The following is a 23,982-nucleotide window of genomic DNA, read 5'->3' on the forward strand; positions in this document are numbered from 1 at the left end:
GCAGCTTTTCCAGGTTAAACAAACACTGTCTGTCTCTTTCTATACAGACTCAGAGGTACAACAAAAAAGACATAGCTCAGAAAATAATGGGAAGTCCAACCCTTTTTAAAGAGCTTGGGGATAGGCCCAACCTGTAATGAAGAAAACAAACATACACAGGAACTGTAACTACTGGTTCCATTCCCACTCACCATATTCAGTGTCATACAACCAGATCTCAGGCCGCAGCAGACAAAGTGGAGCATGTCAGAGCAAGAATAAGAAAGGTGTAGTAAGGAAGGTGACAATGATAATGGTGGGCATTGGGGCTGGGATTTCAGGTTCCGAAGGCTGGTGTGTAACCACCACCCTCCTCTATCACTGATCTTGAAGCCACAACAGTGATACTACAAACCACATGGAACTGGAGAGCTCCTTTCTCATTTTTGGTGTTTCAAGCAACTACTGACTCCAAAGATGAGTTTTGATCAAATCAGCTCATAGCAATGACCCTATGGACAGCAAATAGCTTAGATTCCACTGCTGAGTGTAACAAATACTGTAAACCGGATTTTATTTTATTGCTGTATTTTCTCCACACCCAAAGTGGGAACATTTGCTTCCACCCACTTTTTCATATAATACTAGCATGGCTTAGAGTTTTTAAAAAAAAGCCAATAACACAAAAACATGCAAATCTGGACAGATCCTTCCTTACAAAAAAGTTGATTTATTTACACTGCACTGATTCACCCCCTCCAAATACACAGCTTCTAAAAGGCAAGTTAGAGCAGCAGATGCCACAGACCATGGTTTAAAAATACGCAGGCACTGTACCTGTGTGTTTAAGTTTACCTGAAATCTACTGATGCTTCAAGCCAGCTACATTAAAGGCAACTCTGGGAGCATCTAGATGAAGGCTTAATCCTGATTGCAATATCTGGTTGTTCTAGAGTCTAAATAGGATACTTGGATTATGCTTTTGGCCAGATAACTGGCACATGGGAAGAATACCTAAAGCCCATATCTAACTATAGCAGGTCTTCAAGCTTATCCTGTCACAAATTTATAAAGATGAGGAACTATGTGCATTTGGGAGCTATGCAGTCAAAATGTCCAGAATGCAAATGCACTTGTAAGAAAATGTTAGTGTGTAAAATCAAGTCAACCATCCTGCAGATCCTTGGCTGTCTCTGATTATGACGTCAAATACTTAAAAAGGAAACCTCAAGTATGCTGAGTGATAATTATCAGAATGTTTGGCTGCCTTTGTTCCTGAATATCAAGTAATAGGGCTCACCTCCATGATTACTTCTTGCATAAACACACAGGGCAACTCCTTAGAGACTGCACATTATAGATGCTGAGCTCCTGAGAGTTCAAGGGGGTGGGTGGGCTCTAGACTATCCAGGGCTGAGCAGACTCTGTAAGGAGCCAACCCTTATAGCTCTAAGTCTTATCCTGGTTCTGGGTACATTTCAGTTCCGCTCCAAGTCCACTTTGCTCCAGTTCAGCGATGACAGACATATACTTGAATTCATTTGGTCTGAAGTTAAAGGTCTCCACTAACGCGTAGGTCTCCTTCCGATCAGTGGCATAGAAGAGCTGAACTTGGTTGGCAATGCACTGTGCTTCAGCAACATTCTGGAAGGTAAAAAGAATGGTGAGGTCCCTCCCTGCACAGGACCGCAATGCTCTGTTTTTGAGTTCCTGTGGCGAGTGGGCCCTCTCCCAGGAGACACTGCTTTAGGAAGCTTCCCAACTCCCTGGTCTCCGAAGTCTTAGGTGCCCCCCGTCTATGCATCCAAATTACCCCATGCTTACCTCTATCACAGTATTTATCATACTTTACTGTATTTGTCCTCTTTTTCCTTTTCTTTTTTTGTCTATCTTCTCTAGTATAATTCCTCTAAAGTATATGTGCTTGTTTCACATCCCTGCACATAGTGACATCTGGTGAATATTTGAATAAATTAATGCATATGCTCAAAATTTCCCTCTTCATTCAGTTCCTTTATAACTGTTAAGTATATTTCAAGGGGGGGAAAAACAACAATAGTTACCCAGCTCCAAGCACTAGTGTGTGAGTACTAAGTTCCTGACTAACCAGACATACTCAAATAAAACCTGTTCCTAATACCACCTCAGTCAGAAAACTAGTGCCAAAGCCAGCTGTGATAGTTTTACATTTTGTCCACAGATTCTAGGACACTCTCCCTTGATGGACCCTAGTTTCCCTTTCCCTGAGTGCAGGCTGTACTTACTGACTTGCTTCCAGCAGACTGCAGTGGTATGATGGAGAATGACTTCTGCTATTAATCACAAAAGACACTGTAGTTTCTGTCTTGCTCTCTCTCGAATCATTTGCCCTGGGAAATTCAACTGCTATGTCATGAGGACATTTAAGTAGCCCTACAGAGAAGCCAGCATGGCAAGGAAACGAGGCCTCCTGCCAACAGCCATGAGAGTGGGGTGAGAGGTAGATCCTCAAGCCCAATCAGCTTTCAGATGGCTGTGGCCCTAGCCAACATCTTGACAGCAACGTCATGAGACTGAACCAGAACTACCCAGCTATGCTGCTCCTGAATTCCTGACCTACAGAAATCATGAGGTAATAAATTTTTGTTTTAAGCCACTAAGTTTGGAGTAATTTGCTATGCAGCCATTTCTAACTAATAACTAATGCACCAGCAGAGCCCCAGGCAAGAAAAGGGGCCACCTTCTGAAAAGCTCAGAGGCAGGGAAATGGCAGACCGCTCTATGTAACAGAGGTGGGGTCAGGACATTGGCTAAATTCTTGAAACCTTACAAAAGAGTTACTTCAAACAACTCTTACTTTTGCTATCTGTACATTCTATAGTTCTAGCTAGTCAGAGGCATTTATTCATTATCATTATGTTCCTACAGCCAAAACCCAACCCCAAAGGATAATGGAAAGTTCCCCGTAAAACTGACTGTCAAGAGTGCACTATGTCTAGCTATGGAATGATGAAGATGGGTTATAAATACTCTAGGCCACTTTATCTCCACTCCCTCCTGTGGGGCTTTCAGGTCATTTTCTCACAAGCAGGCACTAATCTCTGAGACTGGATCTTCAATCAAAAGCCTTTTTCCAAAATGCTGGCTATTTCAAATTAATAGAATTTCAGAGCTGGAAGAGGCCTCAGAGATCACCCAGTCCTCATATAATAAGCCAGGAAACCAAAGCAGATGAGGTCCAGGGATAGGCCCAAGATCATGTGACTAGCAAGGAGCAGAGAAAGGAGCAGACCTCTGGACTCCCAGGCTGGTACTCCCTCCACTTCACCCTGATACTGTTTCTGGTAGGGCAAGATCATTAAAATCGATCAAGGTCATTAACTCTGCTTTATCAATTTTACCTTTTTATACTCAAACATGCCTCGAGAGTAAACCATTTCTAAAGCAAGTGCAGTGCCATAATCCGAGGCAGATATCACCATTCCCTGAGCCCCTGAACTGCAGGGCCTCTGACAATTTTTATTTGAGGCTTAGGATGGTGGAGGTGGGGGTTATCTCAGCTGTGCGCACTCTAGAACAATGCTGTTCCAACAGCAGAGTCCTAGGGGCTTTGTGGAGGTGCCCCGGGCCCCTCACCTCTGTTTTAGCTGTTCTGTCCTACAGGCTACTACCACCTCTAGCCATTTAACTGTATTTGTGTCCTTATATCCTGACATCTCCCCTGTTTTTATATTTTTCTCATTCCCAGACTTACCCACTCAAAAATCTCACTTTGACATTTCTCTCCTCTTTCTACACATTATCAATATTTCCATCTCTACTTGACCTTCCCATCAGCATACAAATATTTCTCCCATATTTAAAACAAAACAAAAAACACTCATTCCCACTTCTCCCTCCAGCTATTGCCCCCATTCTCTCCTTCCCCTCAAAGAAAACCCTTTCAAAGACTTGTTTATATTTACTCAAATTTCTCTTTTTTAAAAAAGTATTACATAGATGTCTTTTCATTTTCTTTCTTTTTTAAAAAAATGTATCTTTATTGATTTCAAAGAGAGGAAGGGAGAGGGAGAGAGAGAGATAGAAACATCAATGATCAGAGAGAGTCATTGATCGGCTGCCTCCTGCATGCCCCCCACTGGGGATTGAGCCCAAAACCCAGGCATGTGCCCTGACTGGGAATCGAACCGCCATCTTCTGGACCATAGGTTGATGCTCAACCACTGAGCCACGCTGGCTGGGCTAACTTCTCTTCCCATACTCTCTTAAATGCACTCTAAGTATGTGTTTATCCTGCTCCTTTTGAAATGTCCTGTAAAAGGTCGCCCATGACTTCCATTTGTGAAATGTAGTAAATCCTCAGTCCTCATCTCATTTTCCCTACCAGCAAGTGAGATTTGGCTAGCTGAGCACTCCCGATTCCTTGAAACATTGTATCTCAGCTTCCAGAGCATTCTACCATCTTAGTCTTCTACCTACATCACCTGTTTAAATCTTCTTTGCCGATGCTTCCTCATCTCCACAGGGCTCAGTTCTCAGACCTCTTCCCTTTTCCATCTCCATTTATTTCCTTGGTGATTTCATTCAGTCTCATGGCTTTAAATAGCAGTCTGCATGTTGACAACTCCCATATTTACACCTCCAGCTGGGACCTCTCCTCCGCACTCCAGGCTCATATATTTAACTGTCTAACTATTTGCAAATCTAATAGGCATCTCAGATTTAATGTGCCCACGACTGAGCTCCTGATCTTCCTTCCGAACCTTTTCCTCCTGCAATCCTGTCTATCTCAGTTAATGGCAACTCCATTCTTCTGGATGGGATTTTGGGTAACTTCCAGTTGAGTGTGATGGGTGGAAGAAAGAAGAGGAGAAAGGGGACGGAACAGGTTCAGGAATACTAGATTGGGAAGTAGTGTCCCAACTGTGTCCAAAACTTGGGACTTGCTGCTACTGTAATACTAGCTGAAATGCTAGTCTGTAGCTGGTAAGAGAGAGGAAAAATAGTGGGTGTTGTAAAGAAAAATCTCAGGGAAAAGAGGCATGAAAGTGGCCAGTATCTTGAGGACATCCTGAATTTAAATGCTGTCAGATAAATGAGACTAAAATGAGCAAAGGCTAAACAAACAGGTTGTACAGTAATTATAAAACTGCTCCTGGCCCTGGATACACAGAGAGAACAAACACAATGGATATCACTACCTATGGGCATATGGTTGATCTTTGATGCTCTCTCCAGGGAACGGGAAAAGGGGCAGAGAAATCACTATGTACGAGGAATGTTATGCATATGAACAGTGTGGATGATAAAAGATTGAAAACTAGTCTAGACTTTGCATTCTTCCCTGCACTTAAGATAAAGCCTTTTACTTGTCCAGTTTCTTATCTACAACCCCAAGGGCCTGATGTGTTTTCAAGTCAGAATTTTAGAAAGGTAATAGGTGCAGAATGTTTTCAGAGCATCTGGACTTCACAACTGTTAGAGTGGTTGAGGATCTGTACTAACTTCAACTTGGAAGAGGCTTGAGCAAGACCTTGGTATTGTCAACTTTGAGTAAGAAACAAATACATGTAGATCTCTTGAATTTTATCTCTCCTGAGCTTTTGCCTAAGAATACTACCTTCAGGGTTAACAGGTAAATCCAAAGGTAAAAGTTGATTCTTACCAGAAATGTAGAATCCATTTCTGCTGTCATCAGTACTATGCCCTTTTCTGCCTTAAGTTCAGGGTAGTGATATAAAATCAGCTGGCTGGCCGCAGCTTCCCCTCGGGTCTGTAAGGAGGAACACTTATCAAGACTCAATAAGGTACCACAACAAAACTGCAATTTCAGAGCAACAGAGAGTCTGGAGGAAATTCTGACTCTTACCAGCCCCGAGGGTGTCTAGTGAGTCAGAGGACTGGTGTGTGTGGGGATGGTCAGGCCTGCTACGGCACGGTGAAAGTGACAGTTTGCACAGTGTTATTTGTGTCTTCGATTGAAAAAGGTTTGGCTCTTTTCCCAGAAAATGTTTACAGTAGGCAGTGAATCCTTCATCATGGCCATATATTTAAAAACAAAACGGCACAAGCAGCTACCAAATCAAGTTCTAAAGAAAGCAATATGCCTGTGTAATTGCCACTTTTATGGACTAGTGCATCTCACAGCTGAAATCTACTCCCCTTGGCTGGCTCTGAAGACTGAGCTCTTTTAAGCTGTAGCAAACAGCTGGAGAGTTTGCACATGGGCCAGATTTGTAATGTGCAGTTTTAAAGTACAATGTGGGTGAGGGGTAGGGGGAAAAGAATGAGAGCATCATAATTTCATGAAGAATGGACAGGGTAGTGGTTACCAGACCCCAACCCAGTCTAGGAAGACAGTCTGGGTTCAAAGCTAAAGTCCTCATAAACTGTTGGAGGAAATAACTACACATTCAAAAAAGATCTCTGGTTTCCATCTCTAAACTTTCAGCAAGAGTCCTTTTAATTATCAATATCTAAGTATTGCTAGGGTCAGTAGATATTCTGTGTCCTCAAGCCTCAGCAAGGGCTCATGGACCCACAAAGGCGTAGGCCTCTTTCCTCTCAGGGATGAGCATAAGCCACCTACCTGAATATTTATAAGTGCAGTGAAGTGGAGTTCAGTGCCTGACCATTGTCCTACAAAGAACTCATAGCCTTCCCTTCTTGGTAGTGCACACAGAAACTGTGGGAAACAAACACACAAGGAGGTAGATGAATAAATAAAATCATTTCCTCTATGTCCAACCACCTGTATCATTCACTCCATTTCTTCAATGTTTGATTGAAAACATTTTTTAAAATTATGAAATTCATGCATAGTAAAGTAACAAACATACATACATTTCCCAACCCACCTAAGAAAGAAAACATTAGATATCCAACTGAAGCTCTATGTAACCCATTCCAATCCCACTGCAGAGTAACATCTATCCTGCATTTGCTGACTGCCATTCCCTTTCAGGTTTATATACTTTTAATGTGTATGTGCATATCCATAAACAAGTAACAGTACTGTTTGCATGTTTTGAAACATAAATCTTGTCAAACTATATGTATACTTTTGCAACTTGCTTTTTTCACTTCACATTATACCTCTGAGATTTATCCACATAGACAACTATAACTCATTATTTTCACTGTTGTATGGAATTCTACTATAGAAGTTTACCAAAATGTATCTATTCTTCAATTGATGAACATCTTGGTTTTTTCAATTTCTAAACTTCCTAATGCTGCTGAATTAACTTTTTGTTCCATTTACTGTAATCAGTTCATACTTTGTCATCTGAGGCTGATACTGCAGCTCTAAACACAAAGAAATGATTAGTCTTATGCTTGAGATGTTTAGAATTGGGGATGAGTGGTGGAGGAGAGAATGATGCGAGAATATAAAGTATAATCAGTTCAACATGCATCAGTCATGGAATTGTCTCCTTATTGCCAGCCACTCAGGCTGTTTTATTATTATTAGATAAGATAACCTCAGTGCCTATCTAGTAGTTGGCCCCTTATTAGGAAAAAAAAAAAAAAAAGAGCTTTATTGAGGTATACGTGAAGTATAAGAAGTTACACATATCAGAAGCACTCAATTAGATGAGTTTTAATATATGTATACTATGAAACCATCACCACAATCAACATAATGAACATCTTCTTCAAAAAGTCCCTTTGTAATTAATACCTTCTCCCCAGCTGTCCCTAAGCAACCACTGATTTGGTTTCTGTCACTACCGTCAGCTTGCATGTTCTAGAATTTTGTATAAACGGAACCACAGAACCTGTACTTCTTTTTGGTTTGGCTTCTTTCATTCAGCATAATTATTTTGTGATCTACCCATGTTGTTGCATATATCAATAGTTCTTTCCTTTCAATTCCTGAATATTATTCCATTGTATACATGTACACACATACAACAATTCTTTTATTCATTCACCTGTGATAGATCTGGGTATTTTTCAGTATTTTGTTATTATAAATAAGGTTACTATGAACATTTGTGTACCAGTCATTGTACGTACATGTGCTTTCAGTTCTCTTGGGAAAATATCTAGTAGTAGAATGGCCAGGTAGTATGGCAGGTATATGCTTAACTTTTAAAGAAACTGCCACATCCCCTGTCCGGTTTGGCTCAGTGGTTAGAGCGTTGGCCTGCAGACCACGATTCCTGGTCAAGGGCACCTACCTGGGTTGCAGGTTCTACCCCACCCTGACTGGGGTGTGAGCCAGAGGCAACTGATGGATGTGTCTCTCTCACATGTTTCTCTCTCTCTCCTCCTCTCCCCCCCTTCCATTCTCTCTGAAAAGCAATGGAAAAAATATCCTCGGGTGAGGATTAGCAAAAAGTAAATAAATAAATAAATAAATAAATAAATAAATAAATAACAGGGAAACCGCCACACTGTTTTCAAAGTGGTTGTACCATTTTACATTCTTATCACCTTCCCAAGCTGAAACTCCATATTCATTAAAAAAGAATTCCCTATTTCCTTTCCCCGTCGTCCCTGCCAACCACCATTCTACTTTCTGTCTATAAATTTGTCTACAACGAAGTACCTCACACATATGTGGAATCATACAGTATTTGTCCTTTTGTGACTGGCTTATTTCACTTAGCATAATATCTTCAAGGTACATATGCATCGTGGCATGTGTAAGAATATCCTTCCTTTTTAAAGCTGAATAATATTCTATTTTATATACATACATATATATACATACACACACATCCACATTTTATTTATCCATTCATCTATCAACGGATATTTGGATTGCTTCCACCTTTCGGCTATGGTGACTAATGCTGCTGTGAACATGAGTATAAAGTAGAAAACTTTTATTTTGATAAAATGTAATTTATCGATTCTTTCAATAGTTTGTGCTTTTTGTAATGTACTTAAGAAATCTTTGCTAAACCCAAGATCACTAAGATTCTATACTCTATTTTGAGTTAATTGTTGGATATGGTATGAGGTAAGAATAATATCCATTCTCCCATTTAATTACCTTGGCCCCTTTGCTGAAAAACAACTGACCACATATATGTTGGTCTATTTCTGGATTCTCTACTCTATTCCATTGGTCTATATGTCTATTTTTATCACATAAGGTCTTCATTACTATAGCTTACAATAAGTCCTTAAATGAGGTAATGTAAATCCTCTAACTTTGCCCATTTTCAAAATTGTTTTGTTAGTCTAGGTCTTTTGGATATCCAAATAAATTTTTAAAATCAGTTTGGCAACTTCTTTTAAAAAAAGTCTATTGGGATTTTAATTGGGGTTATATTCTAGAGATCAATTTGGGGAGAAATGACAACAATATGGAGTCATCCAGTCCATGAACATGGTATATCTCTCCATTTACTTAAATGTTTTTTATTTTCTCTTGGTAATGTTTGGAATTTTTTCTTTCTTTCTGAGAATCATAGAAATTATTACCAACACCAAGTCAGCTGGTCCACCTCACCTTTCCCCTTCCCTTAGGTCTTCTGGTAACTCATTACTATAGCAACAGTCTCATAATTCCTTTTAGGTACATATAATCAGCATAGCATGGCCAAAACTGAAAAGAAAACTGCTAATAAAACAGACACTTAAGGAAAGTTGAAAATATTATGGTCTCAGGTGCTGCATCCAACATTTACTTATACTGTTGATTAAGATCCTTATCAGAAAGGGCTGAGATGTATCTAACAAGCCAGAGACTTACTGGACAAAACTCAGATGATGCTACAAGGCTAAAAACTTCATTTATCAGTACAATCAACATATCATCATCTTTGTTAAATAAATAGAACTATAACATGAGATAGTATGGAAGATGATGAGATTGGTTAGAAAACATCCTTGTTTGTCAGCAATCCAGAAACTTACTGTTGGACAGGATTGAGCCCGGCTCCAGATCAAATCAAACTTCTCTTCCTGTAGGTTAGAAAGGAATAAAGTTCACAAACAAAAACACATACAAGGCCGCAATCACACTTAAATTCACCAAGACTGAACTCTAGAACTAAACTACAACTAAAACAATCTAAGTTTCATCATTTACAAATGCCTCTTATGACAGACAGGAAAAACCAGATGTATTCTTTGCTGTTCAGTATCAGAATTTGCTGTGAACAGTGTATACTCCAAATGCTTCAAACTCTCCAGGGGACTGTGCCAAGTGTCTGAGACATCAGGTTACTAAGTCTGTCTGAGGGAAGGATAAAAAGCCCCACTCAAATAAGCCAGTATTAGAGATCTAAAATATCACAGAAGTGCAGATCCTTTGGCTGTTGAACTTATGAAGGGCAAGGGTATATATGTATAAAAGGTAGAAAAAAATAGCAATACCCTCACTATAACCAAAAGGCCTGGCTTTATTTTTCCATCTATAAGTTTTTCTCCTTAATCTTATAATTATACATGCAAGCTTGTATATATTTATGTGCTTGATATAAACAGTATTACTGTAGGCTACTTCCTCTTCAGGGAAGAAGAACAATTAAAGAACTAGTTGATAACCCAGTACATCAAGTGCTGATTGCAATGGTCAAGCAGTGGCCAGTGACTATCTCCACAACAGCAATTTCAAGAAGGAAAACAAAGCAAAACAAACAAACAAACAAACAAACAAAAAACCCACAAGAAAATGCCACTTGATAAGGGGAAATGCCAGAAAAAGATTAGAAGGCTCCAAGTCAGCTCACGTACAGGTCACTTATAGATAAGAAGGGAAGAAACTTATGCTAGAGGTCCTGTGTTAAATTCCAATAGCTTGGAAAATACCAAAAAGAAATAAAAGACTTGGAAATTGCTCAGCAACACGAACTTACACCATGCTCCCTTGTCAGAGGCTTGACTCAAGGAGACATTTCTAAGCCAGAAAGAGGGAAAACAAGAGCCATAAATATACCATATGGAGCTTCCAATCTTTGGTACTCAGGGCATAATAAAAACCCTCAGAGCTATAAACGTAAGTTCTCAAGAGGCAATAAACATAGGAAAAGTAAAAGCAACTGCCTGCTAAGGTTAGAGACCTGACCTTCATGCTATAACACTCTCATTTTCCCCTCCAAACTACTTACAGGAATAACTGCGTAGACTGTATCTTTCGCTGCAAAATACTGCTGCCAAATCTGTACAAAAAAGAGAGTATGTCTGTGACATGTGGGTAATCTTTTCAACCTGCACCAAGAAATGATGACAGCTTTCATTACTCACAGTAACATGCTATTTGATAACAGAGAGGAAAACCCAACGTAATGCTTTTATTACTAGTACATGATTACAAAAAGATTTAATACCATCTACTCTTCTAGATGATTAAACTGTAACTCTTAATAACAAATTCCTGTCAGAGAAATGGATTCTATGACCTTGTTAATCATTTTTCTCATGACGTGCCTTGTGTGTAATAGACAAGCTCTTTTTTTTTTTTTTCCATATCTTCTGTCTTCCTTCCCCAAACCCAAACTCCCTAGCCAATTGTGGGCTTTCTCAGAGAGTAGGACATCAGTCACTCAGAACCCAGGGTCTGGAGTAAGGCAGACCTGGATACAAATCCCAGCTCCAATCATTTGCTAGATGTGCTACTTTGGGCAAATTACTGAAAAATAAATAATATCTATATAACAATCAGTAAAATAGCAACTGTATCAACCTCACAGGATTGTTGTGAAGATGAGTTAAAATAATGTAGGTTTGTGCTTAGCACAACAGAATTACAATGCAAACCAAAGCCAAGGTGCTCTGAGGGCAACAAAGAGGCCCTTAACCCAAGTTAGGGAATGAGTGCCGGAGGAGGGGACACTTGTATATTTTGAAAAATGATCAGGAGTTAGCCAGGTGAATAGGAAGTCTAGGATGACAAACAGGTAGGGTAGAAGATAAGAGACACATTCTAAGCAGAGAATGATAACATTAGCAAAGGCATCGAAGCAGGGGAAGACATCATAGCCAAGGTGACATCCCAGCTGGTGCTGAAGAATGGGTCACCCTCCTTTAAAGCTGCTCTGCTTTGTTAACATTTCCATTAAAATGGGGTCCTAACTGAAGATACTAACAAAGTGTGATCTAGCCAACACAGAGCACAAAAGGACTTGGGCAAATCACTCTATCAATGCAGCCTAAGGTTGCTTTGCTTTTATTTTTCATGTCAAAACACAGTCTTCTCATTTTAAGGATAACATATCTGCTTATTTTTATTTAGTTTATATTAGCAGATAGTTTATGAATCAACACTGAAATACATAAGACTGATAGATGTTTCCCAATATAGTTGACCTTAGTTACTCAAAATTATTTAAAAACACACAAATTTGTATCTAAAATTGTATGTCTAAATGATATTTGTCATATGGTCAGGAGGACTCCAGGGCCTGGCTTCTCTTTCCCCTAAAAGATATGCTTGGTGTCACCTTCCTTTGGCACTTCTTCCCAAAGGCAGCTGAGGGCTCCTTGAGACTTTGCATAAGCCTCTATTAACAGAGGTTAAAACCCTGTGCTGTCCTTATTTTTGTGTCTGTCCTTCTACCAGGCTAAAGCTCCTGAGAGTAGGGGATTCTCTCATTTATTTTCATCTAGCACAGAGCCTGACATGTAATAGGTATTCAATAAATGCTTGCTGAAATGAATGATCTAACACTCAATGGAAAACCAGGGCAACTGGCACAACTTCCCATAAGGGAATATGATGCAGAGTAAACAGACATGGGTTTGAGTCCTAGCTCTATCACTTATTAAGTTACTTAACCTCTTTAAGTTAAATTTTCTTCAGTGGTAAACTGGGAATAAAGCACCTACTTTACAAAGTGGTCATGAGAATTTAATGAAGTAGTGCATATGAAGCACTAAGTACAGTGCCCGACACATGGTATACTGCTTTTATTATTCTGATTCTCTCAATATACCTAAAATACAATTAATAGAACTATAAGGAATGCCCATAAGTAGCATATTATAATCTAATTAGAGAAAAGAATCATGCACATGAACATTTAAATAGCAATGAAATGACCAAACAGGAAGAATAGATCAAGAGTGCTTTGAAGGAAGGTGTTCAGGAAACTTCCTACAGAAAATCCTATAATAGTGGAGGACCCTGAATGCCAAGCAAAGGAATATGGGAAGTCATCGAACATTTGTGAGCAGGTTACTAACATAATATTTTTATTCATTTATTTAAAAATACAAATATAGCACTTGCTCAGTGCCAGGAACTGTTTTAAGTGCTTTACAAATATTAACTTGTTTAATTCCCCAAATAATTCTATGGGGTAAATACTATTATTATCTCCACTTTACAGATAGGGAAACTAAGACTCTGAGGGTTACCTAACTTATCAAAGTCATTCAGCTAGTAAGTGGGCAGAGCTAGGACTTAAAATAGGCAGCTTAGTTCCAGAGTCTGTGTTCTTAACCAATAAATTATGCTTTTCCATAATGAAAGCGGAACTTTTAATTAAGAGGATTCAACTGGTGAGGATATGACAGGGGAAGTGAGAAATAAGGGCAGGAAAACCTATTTAGAAAGGTATCATAGTAATCTAGGTATAAAGTAGTGATGATTTTAAATAAGATGTGGGCAATAGGAATAAAAAAGAAAGGGGAAATGTGAGTTGATTATATATACAGGAGTGAGACCAAGAAAGACAAGTTTTCTTATGCCACTATTTTTCCATGTAATTCATCACTTTTGCTATCTATGGCCAGAAAGAGGTGTCAGGAAATGTATGCTCCTTTCTACTTTCAGATTTGGTTCACAGAGCACACATTTTCATAAAGTATGTCAACCTATTTTCATTCATTACCTGCTTTATTTCTTCTGCAGTTTTGTCTTTCACCATCTCAATGTTAAAGATTGAACTGAGAGTCTGAAAGAGAAAATAAAAGGCAATTAACACTTACAATTTAGAAATGAAACAGCTTAACTTTACCTGTAACCCTTGTGGGAAGCAACATGTCAGGACAATGCATCAGATCTTAAGTAAGTAGAGAACAAATATAAGAAAACCAGTATGCTCGGGGAAGTGAGCCCCCAAGTCCAGGTTTTTGCAGTTCTATTCTGGGGAGTATCTACAGGTACTTCCTAAATCCTTCACCCTCACAATGAGCACTGCAGCACTTTGCAACTGGTAAGAGGAGAGTTTGGTTATCTTTAACTGCTATTCTGCCAGGAGTGGCTCCTTATTTGCAAATTAAATGACAGAGTAAACATGTTTTTATTTGATTTTTAAAAACAAATTCTTACAAAAAAAGGTATCATTATATTTCCTCTAGCACCTCCAGGACCCACACTATGCTAGAGGTCATGTCAAGGACACAAAAATTCATAAAAATATTTCTTATCTCCACAGCTGGTAAATCACAAAATCACCAAACCATAGTAAATGTATTCAAATTTGCAGTCTCTTATTATAGATGTTCCATGTGGCTTCAAACTTGGATATTTAATTGGAAACCTACCTTGTCCTTAGTGAATCCTCTGCTCATAGGCTGCTTCCCCAAAGTGTCTGCCTGAAATATATGATAGACAGGATATTAATCTGTATTTTACTCAGAAGAAAAAGACCACTAAGCTAGATGAGGTGCCTAATATCTCATTTAGTAAATTTCTACCTAAGAACTCATTTCTCTCCACTCCATACAGTAACTGTACATACTGTTCTTAGAGTTGTTGTTTGTGAGGCAACTTTTCCTTGACTAGGCTTCTGAGATAGAGATGAGAAAGAATTTCTTTGTTAGTAACCAGTATCTACTAGTACTGAGAATGCATGGTATGCCTGCCACTGTAGATATATGGGACTCCTTCCCAGAATGAGGCCTGCTTGGGTTTTCTGTGCTCTGTCTTCTGATCTGCTCCACAGTGAGCCACAGAGGAGGTGCTTCCTATCTGTGACAGCACTTCTGATGGGAGACATCCTAAGAGGACGATAGTTTTTTCTTTTTTTAAAAAAAATATATCTTTATTGATTTCAGAGAGAGGAAAGGAGAGGGAGACAGAGAGACAGAAACATCAATGATGAGAGAGTCACTGATCGGCCGCCTCCTGCACGCCCCCAACTGGGGATGGAGCCCACAACCTGGGCATGTGCCCTGACCGGGAATTGAACCCCGATTGCCTGGATCCTAGGTCGTCGCTCAACCGCTGAGCCACGCCCGGCCGGGCATTTTTTCTTTAGTACTCAATCTTAATATTCCTTCCATCAAATTAGACTTCCCCTCAAAAAAGGCCAAGAACAACTGAAAGTGATTATTTTCTCTCTTAATCCATTATCTCTGATAAAGGCTATAGTAAGGAAATCCTATTTTGAGTTGTTTCTGATAGTGGGCAGGGGTTGTTCTGAGTCTTCCACTGAGTCTCTCAGTTCAAGACCATGCCTTTCAGAGGGAAGGAGTATAAGCTACACCTAGGATTCTGAAGAGGGAAAACATTTTCTGCATAAAACCCTGCATTTCATTACTCTGTGCGTTAATAAATCCAAACCTTTCATAAATTATGTCCATAGAATTCTTACCCACAAATTAGACAAAAACCTGGTGTAGAAAAACCTACTGGATATACCCTGGTCTTTCTGGTCATACCCCTGTCCACTGACAGCATCCTAATGCAGTCTTTCCTTCATATGTAAACTATCCAAAAAAGATAATTGATTTCATTTTCTTACCACTCACCTTTAGGTATATTGTGAAAACAAAACAAACAAAACCCTCCATTTTCTCAACTGCCTTCACCTTTCAATCACTAAGCCTGATGTATTTTTTTTGTACAGTGTCCCTCCAGTTCATTCTTCATTTCCACTTTCAGTTACAGAAATAAAAAATTTAAGCTTATTGCATTTTATCTAATCAGAGACACCACTGATCTTAAGCACCATTATTTTATGTATCAGAAAATGATGCCAATTAAACAATAACACAATACTTACATTTGATTATCAATTTTAAGACAATTTCAAAGATGTTAAAATGTGAAAAAAATGTACACTTGAGAACCAGTGAAGGTAACTAAAATTATAATTGAAACTATGTGCTTAAGTCTCAAGAGCACATAAGAAATTTAAATGAGTACATTATTTTGAAATCTGTGGGATTTTTTTATCACAATAATTGACTGAATGGTGACACCTGCATTTATGGGAGGGGCAGGGGTGCTAAATGAGCTGCAATTTTAAAGATGAGTTCTACATAACGAAGAACTTTCCTTCATCCTGCACAACTTCTCAATGTCTAGTCAGACATCCTTGCAAGTGAAAAACCTTTTTATAATTACCAGGGCCTGGAACCTAACTCTGTTTTCTTTCTCTCCCTCTTTTTTTAAAAACACAACTTTAATAAACACTAAATTTTTCAGAAATGCAACTACTATGTAGCTTGAGAGAAGGCTGTATTGTGGAAGCTCATGAGGGTCACTGATTACAACACTGTTCATGGTCTGGGGGTTTTATAATTACCAACATAACACCCCTGCACCAGTCAGCTTTTGCTGCTTATGTATTCACAGTGATTTCACATGTAGGTGAAAGCGTCTAATGACTGCATTAGGTCTCAAAGAATAGTTGTGCCTAAGAACTCACATACTAACATATGTATTTTATTTAAAAATACTTTCCTTTATATTACAGTTAGACATTATATTGATGTTTGCCCCCTGAAATTATGTGTATAGTTGGGTTATAATGTCTACATTTCAGGATAGAAAAGGGAGAATTACAAAAAATTATTGCAAAAGGAGATGTTAGATCTCACGTGATAGGAACCAATAACTCAAAGTAAAGAAGAGGCTTCAGAAATGGAGCCATTAATTAGCCTTCTTCTGGGTAGCTAGATAAGACAGTAAGTAAATATTTACCTAAGAGTTGCCATAATATAAATGAAACCTTTACTTATTCTGCATCTTATCAGAAAGTTGAATTTCTAACTCTGTCTACAAAAAGGGGCAAAGAGCTTTCCCATATAATATTGAAAGTTTATAATACAGTAAAGATAACTGGCACTATAACTTTATTACAAAGAATTACATATGTTAAAATATTTGTAGTAAATTTGTTTGTTCACATAAAGTTGTAAACTATGTTTGTCATAGGAGGTTGAATTTGCTCCCCAACCTTATAATGATTAACCCACTGACTATTGCTCTTATTCTAATTAACAACGTATTAAAAGACTGAGTGGATTCTCTTAAAACTTAGGATACCCAAAGCAAAAAAAGTTATTCTCCAAGAAAAAGAAACATTTCTCATTTTAAAACACAATGTAGAATCCCAATTTCCCACTGTAACTACCTTATTTCAGATACACACAGCCCACACCTGGACTACGGTACATTCTCCCTGGTTTTGGCTTCTCCCACTCCAATTAGTTCTGTGCATCACCCTAGATAAGTATTTTTCAAATCATCGGTTCAAATCAATTTAGTGGCCAAAGTTTTTAAAAAGATAAGATAAATAATAATAGTACATTGCAAGTAGCAAAAGTATTGTTTTGTAAAAATTTTGTTTCGGTTACAATCATATACTTATTTGTGTACTGAATAACAATGTAAAATTTATTTCTTACTGTGGGTCATGGTCAAAAAGTCTGAAAAGCACTGCCTCAGATTTTCCTATACATAGCTTTCAGCATGCTTTTCCCCAGCTTTGATCCTTATTTAGGGATAACAACAGCTATTAAGCACTTTTTTGCCCCCACCACGATGTCTATAGCCCACTGCCATGTGTGCCTTACTTTGATCACTCACCATACCCCTGGGAACAGAGACTACCTTTTCCATCCCTCTATCTCTACATGACCACAGTAATTTGCCAGAAAGAGTAGGATTCCATTTATGGAATCAGACTGAGCTGAGTAGAGAGAGGCTATGTTCTGGTCATCCAGCTGCCCCATTAATGAGCCCACTTTCAGGATATGGGTCGGGTTTGAGTGTGTAGAGCACCGGTGAGCCAACAACACAAAAAGGAACAGGTCTTACCTTCTGTTCCACACATTTGATAAAGTCACCTTGCCTGGAGTGCCCCACTGGCTGCTTCCGAAACTCACTGCGCTTCTCCAGTCGGGACTCAAAAGCAGCTGGGTCAGACCTGATCAAAGGTAAAACAAAAATTAAACCACTGGGTCCTTTTCGTATTTGGAAAGAACAAAGAATCATGTTCCACTTCTACAGAGAGGGGACACAAGTATTCAGAGGCTGAAGGATTTGCTTTCAGTTAGTTAGGCCTGAGTACAGGCCTACAAATCAAAAAGTGGAAAAAGTCTAGTTATTCAACTATTGTTAATCTTCAAGAAGCCTGTGTAACCTTTTCTCCTGCAGAGTATTCCCTAGGGTGACGGAGAGCTTGGCCCCTCAGGTACTTACACTCTGGGTACTTGGAATTCAAATCCTCAAGATGGGAAGGGGACTCTGAGGTCATCTTTCTGGGTCACCTCCTCAGGCAGGAATCCAACAGCATTCCTACTAGGTGTCAAGCTTTCACTTGAACATTTAGTTCTTGGACATCTTCTACCCAGGTTAAACATCTGTTTATTCAGATGTAGGTGGTTCGGAGCCTCCAGGCAGCCTATTTTGCAGAAGATTTAGCACCTGAGTATCTCCCTGACCCTCTCTCAAAAAACCTGCTCCTGTAGACAGAACATCAGAATTTTTCCTTTATGTCAAAATGGGGCTGGTCTTCAGGCCTGAAGTCCAGGTTGGGGCTGCCGTTCTTGTTAAGAATTCTTCAGGCTGTGTAGCCAATGATGTCATATTTGGCTCTATACACTTTGGTGAAGACTCCAGCTCCTCGGCCATAAGACCTGTAATGTCATGGGTGTTATCTACAAGATCCAAGCACATCTTGCTCACTCTGGTGGAATCTTGGCTGGTCAAGGCACTGCAGGGGGCCCTTCTTCCATAAAACTCCTTTCCAGAGGTTACAGTAAACACCACATCCTTCACTGCCATGTACATGAATGCATCTTCTTTCCGTCCCTAGTGGGCCAGCTCCTCAGTGTAGAGTGGCTCAAGAAGTCCTGCCCAGTGGGCTGTGGCAACTACCTAGGCAGGGCTGCAAGTGCCAGAACCTGGGTTGGTGCTGCCAGTGTCCACAGCCACACCTGGGCCTCCCATGATGAATGGGTAGACAGTGAGGGGTGGCTTAGGCAATGGAGTCTTTGCACTTCTGCCTTGGACGTCTTTTATTATTAAAATGTTCTGAGTCTAAATTTCTCTCTCTTTATCTTTCACCCTCAGGAATAAGAGAAAATGTCTAATTCCTTTTATATGAGTACTTGAAAAGCACTATTATTTCACCCCTTAAGTTTCTCTTCTCTAGGTAAAATTTCTTCTTTTTTTCTTTTGGCCGCTTTTCATATACGTGACTTGTGAATCTTTCCTTCCTCACTGTGGACCTGATCTCTAGACACACTCGAGTTTGTCCACACTCTAGACATAGTGGGCCTGAAGCTAGATCAAATCCTCCCAACTCACCAATGTAGAGTATGATGTAAAAACCCAGTTTTTGGGTGGAATGGAGTCAGCAGGGCATACAGCCTTGTCCTGCTTTTGGCTCACATCACATCTGTGGCTGGTATTCTTAAAGAGCCCATATTTTAGTAAGTATGCTCCAGTACTAACCAATCAGGACTGTGAGTCCTTTTAAAATATCTCATTGCTCTGGCAGGTGTTGCTAAGCGGTTAGTGTCAGCCCACACACCAAAGGGTCACAGGTTTGATTCCCAGTCAAGGGCACATACCTTGGTTGCAGGTTTGTTCCCCGCCTCGGTCAGCCTGACTGTGGGAGGCAACCAGATGATGTCTCTCACAACCAGTTGACCTCTCTCTCTCTCTCCCCTCCTCCTCCTCCCTCCCTCCCTTTCCTTCTGTCTGAAAAAGCAATGGAAAAAGTATCCTCAGATGAGGATTAACAACGATAATCTCATATCTTCCTATGTGTTTGATCCTGGGCAGTCCTAAGGTCAGGCCCGGTTTTGCCTCTTCCCTTAACTTGGCTCAGGTTCTACTGACACTTTTTTGGGCCCTACTTTCATATCTTCCTTTTCATCTACCTCAACCTCACGCTCTTTTCCTTTTTGTATCCACACAGCTTTCCCTCCTATCTCCCCAACTTGTCTCACTCAGCTGCTTCTAGGATTTACCCCTTCCCCTCTCTTTTTCATTCATTCAACAAACTTTGTTGTCCCTTGCTTGTTGTTTACCTTGCTGGGCTCTGGGGATACAAATATAATTAAGACAGAGTTCCCACCTCAAGGAGCTTCCTATCTACTACGAAGGACAGACATGTAAATAAGTACTGTAAAATGCTATGGGCATGTGATGACAATTTGCTCAAACATTCCCAAATGGTTTGAGGTGGTTTTGTGTCTCTGTACCTTTGCTCCTGCTGCTCCCCTTACCTGGAACATCCTTCCCCAATCCCATTCCTGTATTCCGTTGTGCTAGACCATAGTGCCCAAAGGAAGTTTTGGTAATAAAGTTAGGGAGACAAGGCTCACAGCATAAGAGCCTTGTGAGGAACATGAAGGAATATGGACAGTATCCAGAGGTCAGTGGAAAGCTCACATAGCAGTACATGAAAATGTTGATGGGAATGATCTAGTGGGGAAAGAGAGTAAAACTCGCCATTCATTTGTTCATGAGTAACTAGAGGAGTTGTGAAATATTCAGAGTATGAGTAGACAACTCTCCTGAGATGCCTGTTTCTGCAAGGAATCAATGAAAAAGCTCAAGAGAAATGTAGGCCAAGAAAAGGGTTTTAAGATGACAAATACTTGAGTATATCTGAATGCTTTTGGAAGGAGAGCAAAAATATTCATTCATTTATTCCATTATTCTTTCAAAAAGAAAGGTCACTATAGCAGTAGTGAGACAGACTGGGGCAGAGCGGTCCAAGACTGGAGTAGGGAAGACTAGCTAGATGACAGCAAGAGTCAAGGTGAAGATGATGGAGGAGTAAATTAAGGTTGCTGAAGTAGAGATGAGACAGAATTCAGTGAAGTTATAGTTCAAGTCATTGGTTTCCTTTCATAAGACAACTGCCTGCCCACCCTGCCAGATTCTCTCCCAAGCCCCTTTAATTCACCTTTGATCTCCTTCAGCTCTTTCCACTTCAACTCTTCAGACCCTTCCATGACCCCCAACCACTCACCTCAGCTTCCTCTAATCTCCAGGTCCTTTCATCTGGAAGCTGCGGGGTAGTGTTAGGAACCCTGGATTCCAAGACAGATGAATCCCAACCAGCAGTGTGTTCTTGGGCAGGTTTCTTACTCTCTGATTCTCAGTTTTCTAACCTTAATGAGAGGGTTCTATTGAAGATCCAACTGTGACACCACTACTCTTTGAGGCCCTGCTCCCACCTTCAATGTCCCTTCTTTGCATTCAGGACTCTAGCTAGGAGCTTGTGAACACCAGTTCTAGGCTAGGCCTCAGCTGATTCAGTATGTGACCTTGAGGAAGTCAAGTCCCTTCTCTGAAAGGCTCCATTTTTCCATTTCTGAAACGACAGGTGTCTTGGAGCTGCCTGCTTCATAAGGGCTGTTAAGAGTCTTTGAGAACTAAAGCACAAAGGCAGACAACGGCGAAAAAGCCAGGGCTTTGCGGACACTCTCAGCTCTGACACTAGCTGTGTGACATGAGGCAAATGATCTTGCCTCTCTGAGCCTAGATACATCTCTGCCGAGGGGGGACAGCAACACTGCCCACCTCGCGGGGCTGTTGTAAACACTCTGCACTTTATGAGTCAGACGCGGCAGAAACGCCGGCCGAGCGCCGCCCCTCCTCCCGGCCCACCGCCGGCCTTCGGGGGCCCGCACCTGCGCAGCTGCTGGATCTTGTCCCGGTAGCGGTCGTAGAAAGGGTTGGTCTCGAGCTCGGCCTCGACCCTGCAGCCGTCGGCACCCCCCGCGGGCTGGCGAGAGGCGCAGCGCACCGGGAACACGCGCAGCTGCGCGGGTGACACGAGCCCCAGGCCCAGGGCGCGGCTGCGCACCGCGCACAGGCCGCGATAGAGGCCAGCCACCTGCAGGACGGCCGCGCCCGCGCCTCCCGCCGCCGCCGCCACGGCAGCCATAGCTGCCCCCACCTCCTCCTCCTCCTCCTCCTCCTCGTTCTCGTCCTCAGGCGCGTCGGCCTCGGCCGGCTGCCCGCGCGTCCGCTCCATCGGGTTCCGGGTCCGCCGCGCCGGCGCTCCGGCCTTGAGGTTCCGCGCGCCCAAGGTTCCGGAAGCAGGGGCAGGCAGAAGGGCCCGGGGCGGGGAGGTAGGGTCTCAACGCTCCCGCCGGGTCCGCGCGCTCTGCACGTCCCGTGCCGTCGCCCGCCTCCTCCTTGGAGCCTGCCCGGATTTACGCCCGCCGCCTCCGTATCCGCAGCCTCGGCTCTCCAAGTGTCCTTTTGAAAGCCGCTCGGATCTGCAGGTCCTCACCGAGCTTGCTCCCTTTTAAATTCTCTTGGCACTTGCTGTAGTAGATGACCTTCAGCATCGAAGGTCCTTTCATCAATTGTAATAACAAGAGCAGCTTCTCTTTACTCAGCGTTTCTATGTGCAGGACACTATCTGCTTCACACGCTGCGAGGCAGGTTTCTCCCTCATTTTACAGATGGGAAAAAAGGCTGAGAGCCCGTAAGCGACTTGTCCAAGTTCTACCGAGGCCTGAACTCTTTTCAAGATGCCAGCAGCCTCCAAAGCCCTGTCTCCCTCTGCTTCCTGACATCCATCTTGAACTCTGGACCAACTGAACTCCTCTCCTCTCCAAAAAGACACCTGGACTTGTCCTTCCAAGGCTTTATTTAGGCTATTTTTGATCCCTGGAATAGTTTCTTTTTCCTCTCTTCACCCAATGCCACCCTCTATTTCACCCCCCTGAACATGGTTGTGAGCTCCTGGGATCAGGAACAGTGGCATCAACACCTCTGTGTCTCTCCTGCTCCCAGCACAGGGTCAGGCCTCGATTAGGCCCTCTGCGATGGCACCAATCATTTTGCCTCCATGGAAGTCCTTTCTGTCTGGGTCTTACCTGAAAGAAATCCTTCCTGAATGGTGGACCCCCAAGGGGCAGGGACAGAGCCTTCAAATCTGCTCAGTCCAGCTTATACTCATGGAGATTGGCTCTGGGCTGTGGCCTATGCTGGGAGTAGTGTGGTGGACTCAGTAAGTCCTTCGAATGTGCCAGCCTGTACATGCCTTAGGGTCGTTGTACTGGCTGATCCCTTTACTTGGATTTACACATGGTTGCCTTATCATTTAGGGCTCGGTTCACAAGTCAGCACCTACCTCAAAGGTGCTTTTCTTGATGCAATCCCCCATCCCTTACATTCTTCTCATTACATTTTTGTCTCCTCATAGCAGTTATGACTCTCTGAAATTCTTAGGTGTTTATTTCCTTGTTTGCATTAATTTAGGGAGCTTACATTCTAGTGGGGTGAGATACGATAAATATATATATCATGTTAGGTGATGATACATGCTATTCATTAAAAAAAAAAAAAGCAGGCTAAGAGAATAGAGATATGGGATACTTGAGCAGAGACCCGAAGGAAATGAGGGAATGATGTGTATGGGTATCTAGGGGAAGAGCCTTCCAGATAGAGGAAAGGCCCTGATGCAGAAGCACGCTTGCCCTGCTTGTGGAGCACCAAGGAGGTCATTGCGTGAAGGAAGTACAGGAAAGGGCAGTTAGATTGCTCAGGGTTTCGTAGGCCTTCAGCAGAGAAGTAACATGATCTACTTTTTAAAGTATCATTCTGGCTGCTGGTGGAATATGGGGCATGGGGTGCCAGGATGGAAGCTCTCTCAAGGGTGACCAGTTTGTCCTGGTTTACTTGGGACTTTCCTGGTTTTAGCATAGAAAGTCCTCAATCCTGGAAACCTCCTCAGACCCAGGCAAACTAGGATGATTTGTCACCCTACAGGGAGACTAATAATTCAAGTGAGAGACAGTGGTGTTTAGGATAAGGTGATAGTGATAGGAAGGAGGTTTGGAAAGCAAACCTAAAGATTTTGCTAATGGAGTGAAATTCGGTGTGAGAGAATAAAAGGAGTCGAGGAT

The 23,982-nt window shown here is 41.4% G+C and overlaps 1 protein-coding gene across 1 annotated transcript; it reads right to left on the reverse strand.

The window, feature by feature from the left end:
* Positions 1-523: 523 nt before the first annotated feature.
* Positions 524-22,167, reverse strand: ATPAF1 (ATP synthase mitochondrial F1 complex assembly factor 1). The gene is made up of 9 exons (XM_081143763.1): positions 21,751-22,167; positions 17,915-18,023; positions 14,410-14,460; positions 13,755-13,817; positions 11,031-11,081; positions 9,835-9,882; positions 6,548-6,643; positions 5,624-5,731; positions 524-1,623 (listed from the first exon to the last, which is right to left on the reverse strand). Exons 1-9 carry the CDS (start codon positions 22,095-22,097, stop codon positions 1,429-1,431), a joined length of 1,068 nt encoding a protein of 355 aa, XP_080999889.1. The 5' UTR covers positions 22,098-22,167; the 3' UTR covers positions 524-1,428.
* Positions 22,168-23,982: the final 1,815 nt, after the last annotated feature.

This window comes from Miniopterus schreibersii, assembly GCF_964146895.1.
Source record: "Miniopterus schreibersii genome assembly, chromosome: 8".
In the NCBI taxonomy this organism is placed as follows: domain Eukaryota; kingdom Metazoa; phylum Chordata; class Mammalia; order Chiroptera; family Miniopteridae; genus Miniopterus; species Miniopterus schreibersii.